We start from the raw sequence: 11,945 nt of genomic DNA, 5'->3' as shown, positions 1-11,945 counted from the left end.
ATGACCCAAAATCCTCCCAAATGCCCCCAAAATGGCCCAAACCCCTTCAAATTATCCTGAAACTCCCCCAAAAACGACTCCAAATTCCTTTTTTTGCCACCAAAAATTTTTTATTTTTGGGTGAACTTCGGAGGATTTTCCCCGAATTTTTGGGGCTTTTTTGGGGATTTTTTTAAATTTTAATTTTGGGGATTTTTTTCAGGAGTTTTTTTGGGGATTTTTTAATGCTTTTTTTTGGGGAGTTATTTCATAGATATTTTTTGAGTTTTTTAGGAATTTTTTTATATTTTTGGATTTTTTTTGGATTTTCAGGATCCAAACCATTCCCAACATTTTTGGAGCCCCCAAGACCCTCAAAATCCACCCATTTCTACCCCCCAAAAAATCCCAATTTCTTCCATTTTTCCTCCATTCCGAGCCCGTTTTCCGCAGGATTTTCAGGAGTTTTTTGGGGTTTTTTACATTTTTTGGGTTTTTTTACATTTTATTTGGGATTTTTGGATTTTTACGATCTGGGAACTCCAAAAAAATCCCATTTTTTTTTTTCCATTTCCCTCCCATTTCTGCCCCAAAAAGTCCCATTTTTGCCATATTTTGGCCGTTTTTCGCAGGATTTTCGGATTTTCTTCGGGTTTTTTTTAATTTTCCCCATTTCTGAGGCTCCGGGGTGCCCCAAATTGGGGTTTTTGGGGCTCAGAGCGCGAGCTGGCAGTGGCAGAGCTCCTTGTACATCAGGCGGCGCAGGTGCGGCATGTCCTGCTGCGTGAAGCTGAACGGGCGCCCCAGCGCCAGGAACTTGCAGTACTGGGGGAAAAATTCACATTTTGGGGAAAAAATTCACATTTTGGGGGAAAAATTCACATTTTGGGGGAAAAAAGGGGAAAAAAATTCACATTTTGGGGGGAAAAATTCACATTTTGGGGGAAAAATTCACATTTTGGGGGAAAAAAGGGGAAAAAATTCACATTTTGGGGGAAAAAAAAATCACATTTTGGGGGAAAAAATTCACATTTTGGGGGAAAAAAAATCACATTTTGGGGGAAAAATTCACATTTTGGGGGAAAAATTCACATTTTGGGGGAAAAATTGACATTTTGGGGAAAAAAAAAATCACATTTTGGGGGGAAAATTCACATTTTGGGGGAAAAAAATTCACATTTTGGGGGGAAATATTCACATTTTGGAGGAAAAAAGGGGAAAAAAATTCACATTTTGGGGGAAAAAAAGGGAAAAAAATTCACATTTTGGGGAAAAATTCACATTTTGGGAGAAAAAAGGGGGGAAAAAATCACATTTTGGGGGGAAATATTCACATTTTGGAGGAAAAAATTCACATTTTGGGGGAAAAAAAAATCACATTTTGGGGAAAAAACAGACAAAGAAAGGGTGGGGAGAAAAGGAAGGGGTTTGGTGAGATAAAAAATAAATAAAAATTAAATTTAATTTTTAAAAAATCACATTTTGGGGTAAAACAGACAGAAAAAGGGTGGGGGGAAAAGGGGGAAAAAATTGGGGAGGAAAGGAGGGAGTTTGATGGGGGAGAAATTAAATAGAAATTAAATTACGTTATAAAAGCATTTAAATTTTAAAAAAAAAATCCCCCACAAAATTCCCCCTAAAATCCCCCCAAAATTTCCCCAAAAATCTCCAGCCAAGATTTCAGAATTGTTCCCCAAAAATCCCCTCAAAAATTCAAGAATTCCCCTGAAAAAATTCCCCCAAAAAATCCCACCCAAATCCTCAAAAAATCCCCCTAAAAATCCCAGAAATTCCCCCCCCAAAAATCTTGGAATTCCCATCCAAATTCTTCCCAATAAGTCCCCCCAAAAGTCCTCCCAAAATCCCCACATTTCACCCCAAATTCACCCAAGAATTCACCACAAAATCTAAAAAATTCACCCCAAAAAACCCCAAAATCCCCCCAAAATAATCCCTCAAATTTACCCAAAATCCACCCAAAAAACCCCCACAAAAAACCCCAAAATTCCCCTATAATACCCCTAAAAATACCCAAAATTCACCCTAAACCCCTAAATTCCCCAAAATATCCCCAAAAAATTTAAAACTCCCCAAATTCCCACCTGCAGCACGAAGGCGCCGCAGTCGCTGTCGTTGTTCTGCCGGGCGACGTTCTGGGGGAAAAAACCAAATTTCACAACTTTGGGATCATTTTAGGATTTTTAGGATTTTTTAGGGATTTTTTGGGGGTTTTTGGAACAGATTTTTAGGGATTTTTGGGAGGTTTTTATGGCTTTATTCAGAGAATTTTTGAGGGGATTTTTGGGATTTTTTAGGGTTTTTTAAAGGTTTTTTTAGGGGAGTTTGGGGGGGATTTTTTTGCTTTTTGGGGGGATTTTTTTGATATTTAAGAGGGTTTTTTTAGAGGATTTTTTGGGGGATTTTTGGGAGGGGACTGGGATGTTTTGGGGACTTTTTGGGTTTTTTTGCGATTTTTTTTTAGGTTTTCTTTAAGGGCTTTGTTGAGGAGGATTTTTGAGGTTTCTTTTTGGGATTTTGAAGCTTTTTTGGAGTTTTTTTAGAGCTTTTTGGGGGATTTATTTTGGGGGATTTCTACAGGTTTTTAAAGAGGTTTTTTGGAGATTTTCAGGAAATTTTTTAGGTTTTTCTTTTGGTTTTGGGGGGCTTTTTTTGGGATTGCTTTGGGGTTTTTAGGGCGGTTTTTTTATTTTGGGGGGGATTTTGAGGATTTTTCTGGAAATTTTATGCAGGGGTTTTGAAGGGATGTTTTAGGAATATCTTGGGCATTTTTTGACAATTTTTAAGCACCAAAAATCCAAATTTTGGCCCATCTCAGGGCGGGTTTATGGGAATGTTTTTGTGGACTTTTGGGATTATTTTGGGTTTTTATTTGAAGGGTTTTGGGGCAGACCAGGAAAGGATTTTGGGGGACATTTTTATGAATCTTTGGGATAATTTTGGGAATTTTGGGGATATTTTTGGGGGGATTTTGGGCCACATCAGGAGGGGATTCTGGCCCCATTCAGGGCGGATTTTTGGGGTGAATCTGGGGGGTTTTGGGGCACATCAGGAGGGGATTCTGGCCCCATTCAGGGTGGGTTTTGGGGGACATTTTTGTGAATTTTTGGGATAATTTTGGTAATTTTTGGGATATTTTTGGGGGGATTTTTGGCCACATTGTGAGGGGATTTTGGCCCCGTTCAGGGCAGATTTTTGGGGTGAATCTGGGCGGTTTTGGGGCTCCCCACTCACCATTTTGAAGGCTCCCCTCCAGCCCTCCCGGAAGTCCGGCCGCTCCTTCTTGTCGGCCTCGGCCTGCAGGTAGCGGCAGATGTGCTGGGGGCGGGGCCAAAGGGGGCGTGGTCAGACAGGGAGGGGCGTGGTCACACAGACCACACCCAGTACCCACCACGAGCCAAACCCCGCCCACAAAGTGCAAACCACGCCCTCAAAATGGGAAGAAACCACCTCAAAAATAAGAAACCACACTCACTAATTTGTAAAGCCACGCCCCTAAGTCGGTAAGCCACGCCCACACCTGAGGATGATGCTGCTATTTTTTAACCCTTTTGATTCCAACACAAATTTTTACCAAAAATGTGCAAGAGGCCTGGCTAAAATTAAACCCCACCCACTCTAAATTCAATCTCTGACCACGCCCCCTTTTCCGATGACCACGCCCACTTTCCAGAGCGATTCCCTCTTTTTTTACCTTTATAAATCCCAAAAATATTCAAATTTTAACCAAAAATGACAAAGAGGTGCGGCTAAAAGCAAACCCCACCCACTCTAATTTCACTTTTAGACCACGCCCCCTTTTCCGATGACCACGCCCACTTTTCAGAGCGATTCCCTCTTTTTTTACCTTTTTAAATCCCAAAAACATTCAAATTTTAACCAAAAATGACTAAGAGGTGTGGCTAAAAGCAAACCCCACCCACTCTAATGTCACTCCCAGACCACGCCCACTTCTAGGAGTGATTTCCCCCCTTTTATTAACCCTCTTTATTCCAAAAACTATAAAATTTTCCTCAAAAGCCCCCAACAAGAGGGGCTAAAAGCAAACCCCACCCACTCTAATGTCACTCCCAGACCACACCCCTTTTCCAATGACCACGCCCACTTTTCAGTGTGATTCCCCTTTTTTTTACCTTTTTAAATCCCAAAAAATATCCAAATTTTAACCAAAAATGACTAAGAGGTGTGGCTAAAAGCAAACCCCACCCACTCTAATTTCACTCCCAGACCACGCCCCCTTTTCCGATGATCACACCCATTTTTCAGCGTGATTCTTGCTTTTCTTACCTTTATAAATCGAAAAATATATTCCAATTTTAAACAAAAATCACTAGGAGTTGCGGCTAAAAGCAAACCCCACCCACTCTGGGGTCACTCCCAGGCCCCGCCCCCCCGGCAGGCCCCGCCCACCTTGGGGCAGCGGCGGTTGAGCGTGCGCTGCGAGTCGAAGTAGGTGATGGTTCTGCGCGCCACGTCCACGGCCACCAGCGACCAGTGCACCTCCAGGTGGATGGGGATCAGCAGCAGCTCCTTGCCGAAAATGTCCACCTGGAGGGGGCGGGGCCAGGCTGGGACACGCCCACCGACGGACACGCCCACCCGGGGAAAATTCGTGGCGGGAATGGGCGGGGTTTGGGCGGTGGGAGGGGTTAAATTGGGGATATGGTTGGAGTTTAAATGGGATGTGGGTGTGGTTAATCCAGCCGGGGGGGCGGGGCCACGGCTGGGACACGCCCATCGATGGGCACGCCCACACACCAAAAAATCCCAGTAGAAATGGGCGGGGTTTAATGGGGGAAATGGGTGGAGTTTGAGATGTAGGCGTGGTTACATCTGTCAGGGGGCGGGGTTACACCTGGGACACACCCACCTCTCCAAGCCCAGCCCATTCAATTAAGCCCCACCCCTCACCTTCTTGGTACAGCCCTGTTTCTAAAACCACACCCACACCTGACCACACCCACAATTATTCATTACCATACCAGGCCACACCCTCCCTAGCCCCACCCACACCGGACCACACCCACTCAAGTCCCGCCCTCACGTTCTTGGTCCAGCGCTGCCTCTATAGCCCCACCCACAGATATGAATAAGTACACCTGGCCACGCCCACACCCGGACACACCCACACAGGCCCCGCCCACCCCTCTGGCCCCGCCCTCACATTCTTGGTCCAGCGCTGCACGCCCTCGTAGCCGCGCGTGCGCAGTTTGTCGTAGAAGAAGGAGTTGAAGAAATGCACCTGCCGAGGGGGCGGGGCTTAGCTGGGACACGCCCACAATGCCTGGGACACGTCCACCGGAGGCCACGCCCCCTCACCTTGTCGGGCACGGCGTCCATGACGAGGTCCCCGTACATGTTCATGACCTGGGGGTGAGGAAATTAAAATTTGGAAGGTCCAAAACAGCCAAAATTCCACCCAAAAAATCCACAAAAAATGCTCAAAAATTCCTCTAAAAATTCCCCGAAAAATTCCCTGAAATTCCCCACAAAAATGCCAAAAAATTCCCAAAAAACTCCCCAAAAATATTTTTAAAAACCCCAAAAAATTCTCCAAAAACGCCCCCACATTTTAAAAAAATTTTTAAGAATCCTAAAAGATTCCCAAAAGTCCCCCAAAAAATTCGAAATTCCCCCAAAAATTTTTTAAAGACCCAAAAAAAAAATCCCAAAAAAATTTTTTTTAATTCCTCAAAAATTCCCTAAAAATTCCCAGAAACCCTACCAAAATTCCCAAAATTATCTCCGAAAATTCACCAAAAAAATTCTAAAAAACCACCCAAAAATCACCAAAAAACACTCAAAAAATCCCCAAAAAAACTCAAAAAAAACCCCAAAAAAATCCCCAAAAAATCCCAAAATTCCCAAATTTTCCCAAAATCACTGGAACTTGCCCCAGACCTGGTCGTTGAGCCAGTTGGGGCCGTAGAGCGTCTGCAGGTCGTCCATGGTGAGCACGTGGCGCTTGTAGCTGACGCGGAACCCGCGGAGCAGCGCGTTCCCGGGGAGCCGCTGGTAGGACTGCAGGAGCTGCTGCACCGAGCCCCTTCTAAAATAAATAAAAATATATAAAATAAATATAAAAATATCCTAAATGTGCCCCAAAATATCCCAAAAATCCCTGGGAGCAGCGCGTTCCCCGGGAGCCGCTGGTACGACTGCAAAAGCTGCTGCACCGAGCCCCTCCTGGGACATGAAAATATAGAAAATAAATATAAAACTATCCTAAATGTGCCCCAAAATATCCCAAAAATCCCTGGGAGCAGCGCGTTCCCGGGGAGCCGCTGGTACGACTGCAAAAGCTGCTGCACCGAGCCCCTTCTAAAATAAATAAAAATATATAAAATAAATATAAAACTATCCTAAATGTGCCCCAAAATATCCCAAAAATCCCTGGGAGCAGCGCGTTCCCGGGGAGCCGCTGGTACGACTGCAAAAGCTGCTGCACCGAGCCCCTCCTGGGACACAAAAATATAGAAAATTAATTATTAAAATATCCCAAATATACCCAAAAAAATTCACGGAAAATCCTCAAAAAAATCCCCACAAAAATCCCAAAAATTCCTGAAAAAAAATCGCACCAAAATTCAAAATATCCCCCCCAAAAATCCCCCCAAAATCCCTGGGAGCCGCTGGTACGACTGCAGCAGCTGCTGCACCGAGCCCCTTCTAAAATAAATAAAAATATATAAAATAAATATAAAACTATCCTAAATGTGCCCCAAAATATCCCAAAAATCCCTGGGAGCAGCGCGTTCCCGGGGAGCCGCTGGTACGACTGCAGGAGCTGCTGCACCGAGCCCCTCCTGGGACACAAAAATATAGAAAATAAATATAAAAATATCCTAAATGTGCCCCAAAATATCCCAAAAATCCCTGGGAGCAGCGCGTTCCCGGGGAGCCGCTGGTAGGACTGCAAAAGCTGCTGCACCGAGCCCCTTCTAAAATAAATAAAAATATATAAAATAAATATAAAAATATCCTAAATGTGCCCCAAAATATCCCAAAAATCCCTGGGAGCAGCGCGTTCCCCGGGAGCCGCTGGTAGGACTGCAAAAGCTGCTGCACCGAGCCTCTTCTAAAATAAATAAAAATATATAAAATAAATATAAAACTATCCTAAATGTGCCCCAAAATATCCCAAAAATCCCTGGGAGCAGCGCGTTCCCCGGGAGCCGCTGGTACGACTGCAGGAGCTGCTGCACCGAGCCCCTCCTGGGACACAAAAATACAGAAAATTAATTACTAAAATACCCCAAATATACCCAAAAAAATTCACGGAAAATCCTCAAAAAAATTCCCACAAAAATCCCAAAAATTCCTGAAAAAAATCGCACCAAAATTCAAAATATCCCCCCCAAAAATCCCCCCAAAATCCCTGGGAGCAGTGCGTTCTCAGTTAAAAAACTCCCCAAAATACCCAAAAATTAAAAAAAAAAATCACCCAAAAAACCCCGCGAAAAACTCCAGAAATCCCCACAAAATACCCAAAATTTCGGAGAAATAATCCCCAAAAAATCCTCTAAAAAATTCCCCCAAAAACTTTCAAAAATTCTCCCCGGAAAATTCCAAAATATCCTCTAACAAATACAAATACCCCAAAAGATCCCCAAAAAGTTCCAGAAAAGTATCAAAAAATTCATCCAAAGAAATCTCTGAAAAACCCTGAAATCCCCCCAAATTCTCCCAAATATCCTCCAAAAAAAATCCCCCCTCAATACCCAAAAAATCCCCCCCAAAATACCCAAAAAATCCTGAAAAATCTCTGCCAAAAATCTCCAAAAACCCCAAAAAAATCAGAATAAAAATCCTGAAAAAAATTTTAAAAATCCCCTAAAAAATCCTAAAAATATTTTAAAAATCCCCCAAAAAATTCACGAAAAAATCCCAAAAAATCTGAAAAAATTTGCAAAAATTTCTGAAAGCCCCAAAACGACCCCAAAAGTCCTCGGGCACCTCTGGGGGGTGCTGAACTCCTGCTGGAAAATGTCCTCGAGCTTCTCCACCACCTCGTCGGCGCTGACGGGGATCAGGCTCCCGTACGCCTGCAGGAACTCGTCCAGGATGCCTGAAAACGGCACAAAACACAAAATTCCACCCAAAATTCACAAATTCCACACACAAAATCGGGGAAATTCTGACAAAAATCAGCAAAATTCCACCAAAAAATCTGCAAAATTCCACCCAAAATCCTCCCTGGTGGCGCCATCGAGACCCAAAATCTGAAATTTGCAGAATTCCGCCCAAAATCCCGGAAATTCCAGCGGAATCCCCAAAATTTGTTGCAAAATTCCGCCTGAAATCCACAAAACTCAACCCAAAAATTGGATGGATTTGAGATGAAATTACCAAAATTCCCCCCCCAAAATGCAGCTCCTGATGACGTCATCGCCCCAACCCCCTATTCCCGATGACGTCATCACCCCAAATACCCCATTCCTGATGACGTCACCCCCCAAATTTCACCTCCTTGATGACGTCACCGCCCCACACCTCCAACCCCGCCCCCAATAACACCAAGCCCGGACCCCTTGATGACATCACGATGACGTCACTCACTCTGCACGCAGGTCACGTGCTCCTCCCTCAGAGGGGGGCTGGGCTGCTGAGGGGGCGGGGCTCTCGCCGGAGGGGGCGTGGCCGATGAAACTGGAGGGGCCTGGCCTTGCCCGGCCAGGAGTGGGCGTGTCCCCGGCTCGGCCACGCCCCCTCCAGTGACGTTGCTGATCAGGATGGGGCCTTGGGCGGGGGGAGGGGCGCGGAGGGGGGAGGGGCAGCCCGGAAGAGGCCCCGCCCCCGCCCCTCCCCCTCCCAGCCCATTCATGAGGGGACCTGGAACAGAACCGGGGGGGGAGGGGCGTGAGAGACACAAAAATGGGAATTTTCACCCCAAAATTGGGAATTTTACTCCTCAAAATCCCCGTCCACAAGCAGCAGCTTAAACCACACCTACTTTTAGTTAAGCCCCTCCCCCAATTTTGCGACCCCGCCTCCTAAAATTTTAGCCCTTCCCCATTTTTAACACCTCCCCAGAGAGCCCTCGTACACATCTTGAGCCCCTCCCCCACTTTAAGCCCCTCCCCCAAACCCCCTTTCCCCACTTTAGGCCCCTCCCCCACCCTGTTTTGGCCCCTCCCCCATTAAGCCCCTCCTGTATTCTAAACCCCTCCCAATTTTAAACCCCTCCCCCATAATTTTGGCCCCTCCCCAATTCCAAGCCCCTCCCCAACCTGAGACCCCACCCCCATTCCAAGCCCCTCCCTCCACCATAAGCTCCTCCCCCAATCCCTCCCCCCACCCCCCGTTTTTGCCCGACCCCCTCCAAGCCCCTCCCCCCTTTAGGCCCCGCCCCCTTTCCTCACCTTCCCCGTCCCCTCCCCCCGCGCTGTCGGGGTGGGGGAAGGGCAGCACCGCGGGGGGCAGGGGGGGGAGGGGCGGCGACCCCGCCCCCATTTCCGGCTGCTGCTGCGGGGGGAGGGGCTCGAAGCCATCGGGAGGGGGAGGGGCGGGCTGGGGGTGGAGCCTGTTCCCGCGGGGCGTGGGCGGGGCTTTCCTCAGGCCCCGCCCACCGCGCTTAGGCCCCGCCCAGAGCCCGCCCCTTGCCAGGAGCAGCCGCAGCAGCCGCAGCGCCCGGAAACGGCGCCGGGGGGCGGCCCTGCGGCACCGGAACCGGAAACGGCCCTGAGGGACAGGCCCCGCCCCCACAGCCTGCCCCGGCCCCGCCCCCTCCCAGCGGGAGCGCGGGAAAGCGGCGGGGGGGGAGGGAGGGGGGGAGGAGCGGGGGGCGGGGCCTCCTCCCGCGGAGTGAGGGCGGGGCGGGGCTTCCTTCATGAGCTGGGGAAAATGGGCGGGGCCAAAAGGGAGGGGAGGAGCCAACACAGAGAGGCGGGAGGGGCCAACACGGAGGGGGAGGGGTAAAAGAAGGAGGGGGAGGAGAGAGACAAAATTGAATTAATGAAACAAAATATAAAATGGAACAAATAAGGCAAAAATTCACCCCAAAAAATCAACGAAAATTCCCACAAAATTCACCAGAAATTCACTGAAAATTAACCCAAAATTCACCCGAAATTCCTCTAAAATTCAACAAACATTCACACAAAAATTTACCCAAAATTCCCCCAAAATTCACAAAAAAGTCACTGAAAAATAACCCAAAATTCATCAGAAAATTCACAGAAAATTCAGCAAAAAATCACCAAAAATTGCTCCAAAATTCAGCTAAAGTTCACAAAAAATTCCCCCAAAGCTCACAGAAAATTATCCCAAAATTGTCCCAGAGTTCTCCCAAAATTTTCCCCCGAATTTCCAAAATATTCTCAATAAACCCCCACTAAACGTCCCATAAAAAGCCTCACATCCCCCCATATTTGCCCAAATCCTAGAAATTTCCCCCAAATTTTGCAATAAGAAACCAAAATCCCCGAAATTTTCCACAAACTTCCCCCAAAATGCTCAATAAAAGTCGAAAATCTCCAAGACCTCCCCAAATCCCCAGAAATTCCCAAAAAAGTTTAATGAAAAACCAAAATCCCCTAAAATTCACCACAAATTGCCCCAAATTCCCAGAAATTCCTCCAAAAATTCCAAAAAAACCCCCAAATTTCCCCAAAATTCCCCCAAAACATTTCACTAAAACCCAAAAATCCATCCTAATTTACCCAAAAAACTGAGAATTCCCACACACGGCAAAGATCTCCCCTCGAAAATCCCAATGAAACCCCAAATTCCCCCCAGGATTCGTAAATTCACCCTAAAACTCCCAAGAAAATTCAAAAATTCTTGCAAAATTTGCCAAAATACCCAAAAATTCCCAAAAAAATTCTCCCCCAAATCCCCAATTCCCCCCTCCCCCCCTTTCTCCCTGCCCTCTTCTCCCCCCCTCGGCCCCCCACGCCCCTGCCCACCCCAGCTCCTCCCCCTTGGGGCATTTTTGGGTCATTTTGGGGAATTTTGGGGCATTTTGGGGATTTTTTGTCATTTTTGGGCTCCGCGCTCACCCCGGGCCGGCCTCGCTCCCCGCCGGCGCTGGGCGATGACGTCATCAGGAAGCGCCGAGAGGAGTCTGTCTCTTTGGACCAATCGCCATCACCGATTTCGGACACACCCCTCCTTAAACCGCGCCCCCGCCTCTTTTCTCGTTTATCGCTTTGCGCCTGCGCGATCGCCATGGGAACGGCGGGCGCGCGGGGCATCGTGGGAAAACGCCGCCATTTTAGCGCCGATAATTTTCGAATTTTTATCGATATTTGGATCCGAAAATTCCCGAATTTCTCCCGAATTAAAGCACCCAGAATGTTCCAGATTGTCTGCGATTCTCCGCAAGGGAAATCCTTGTTTTTTCCGCATTTAACAGCGTCAAAAACGCCGAGATAAATCTTCCTTTAAGGCGCGGAGGTTCATGGGATTTAATCCCCATAAAATTCGGGAGGATTACGGGATTATTCCCCCCTGAACACGCGGAGGATTCCGTGATTTATCCACCCAAAAATTCGCAAAGGATTCTGGGATTTATCCCCCGTAAACGCGCAGTGTATTCTGGGATTTATTCCCCCTAAACGCGCGGAGGGTTCTGGGATTTATCCCCCCAAAAATTCGCAAAGGATTCTGGGATTTATCCCCCGTAAACGCGCAGAGTGTTCTGGGATTTATTCCCCTTAAACGCGCGGAGGTTCTGGGATTATTCCCCCAAAATATATACCAACAGGATTCTGGGATTTATCCCCCTAAAATCGCAGTGATTCTGGGATTTATCCCCCGTAAACGCGCAGTGTGTTCTGGGATTTATTCCCCCTAAACGCGCGGAGGGTTCTGGGATTTATTCCCCCAAAAAATCGCAAAGGATTCTGGGATTTATCCCCCTAAAAGCGCAGTGTATTCTGGGATTTATTCCCCCTAAACGCGCGGAGGGTTCTGGGATTTATCCCCCCAAAAAATCGCAAAGGATT

General features: G+C 46.9%; 1 protein-coding gene across 1 annotated transcript; it reads right to left on the bottom strand.

The window, feature by feature from the left end:
* Positions 1 to 88: 88 nt before the first annotated feature.
* SENP3 (SUMO specific peptidase 3) lies at positions 89 to 11,207 on the bottom strand. Its single transcript, XM_064738203.1, has 11 exons — positions 10,998 to 11,207; positions 9,360 to 9,831; positions 8,557 to 8,829; positions 7,954 to 8,065; positions 5,899 to 6,046; positions 5,317 to 5,364; positions 5,162 to 5,239; positions 4,408 to 4,545; positions 3,232 to 3,315; positions 2,082 to 2,132; positions 89 to 804 (listed from the first exon to the last, which is right to left on the bottom strand). Exons 1-11 carry the CDS (start codon positions 11,190 to 11,192, stop codon positions 694 to 696), a joined length of 1,710 nt encoding a protein of 569 aa, XP_064594273.1. The 5' UTR covers positions 11,193 to 11,207; the 3' UTR covers positions 89 to 693.
* Between the last annotated feature and the right edge of the window lie 738 nt (positions 11,208 to 11,945).

This window comes from Zonotrichia leucophrys, unplaced genomic scaffold (genome assembly GCF_028769735.1).
Source record: "Zonotrichia leucophrys gambelii isolate GWCS_2022_RI unplaced genomic scaffold, RI_Zleu_2.0 Scaffold_220_83534, whole genome shotgun sequence".
NCBI classification, from domain to species: Eukaryota; Metazoa; Chordata; class Aves; order Passeriformes; family Passerellidae; genus Zonotrichia; species Zonotrichia leucophrys.
The sequence above is the reverse complement of the archived record's forward strand: the minus strand, read 5'-3'. Positions and strand labels throughout refer to the sequence as shown.

Excerpts from the sequence above, each read along its gene's own strand:
- SENP3 (XM_064738203.1), bottom strand. The coding sequence starts at position 11,192 with ATGCCCCGCGCGCCCGCCGTTCCCATGGCGATCGCGCAGGCGCAAAGC. Across the intron at positions 6,047-7,953 it reads GAGTTCAGCACCCCCCAGAG|AAGGGGCTCGGTGCAGCAGC; the intron begins GTGCCCGAGGAC and ends TATTTATTTTAG. Across the intron at positions 805-2,081 it reads GCGGCGCCTTCGTGCTGCAG|TACTGCAAGTTCCTGGCGCT; the intron begins GTGGGAATTTGG and ends TTTTTCCCCCAG.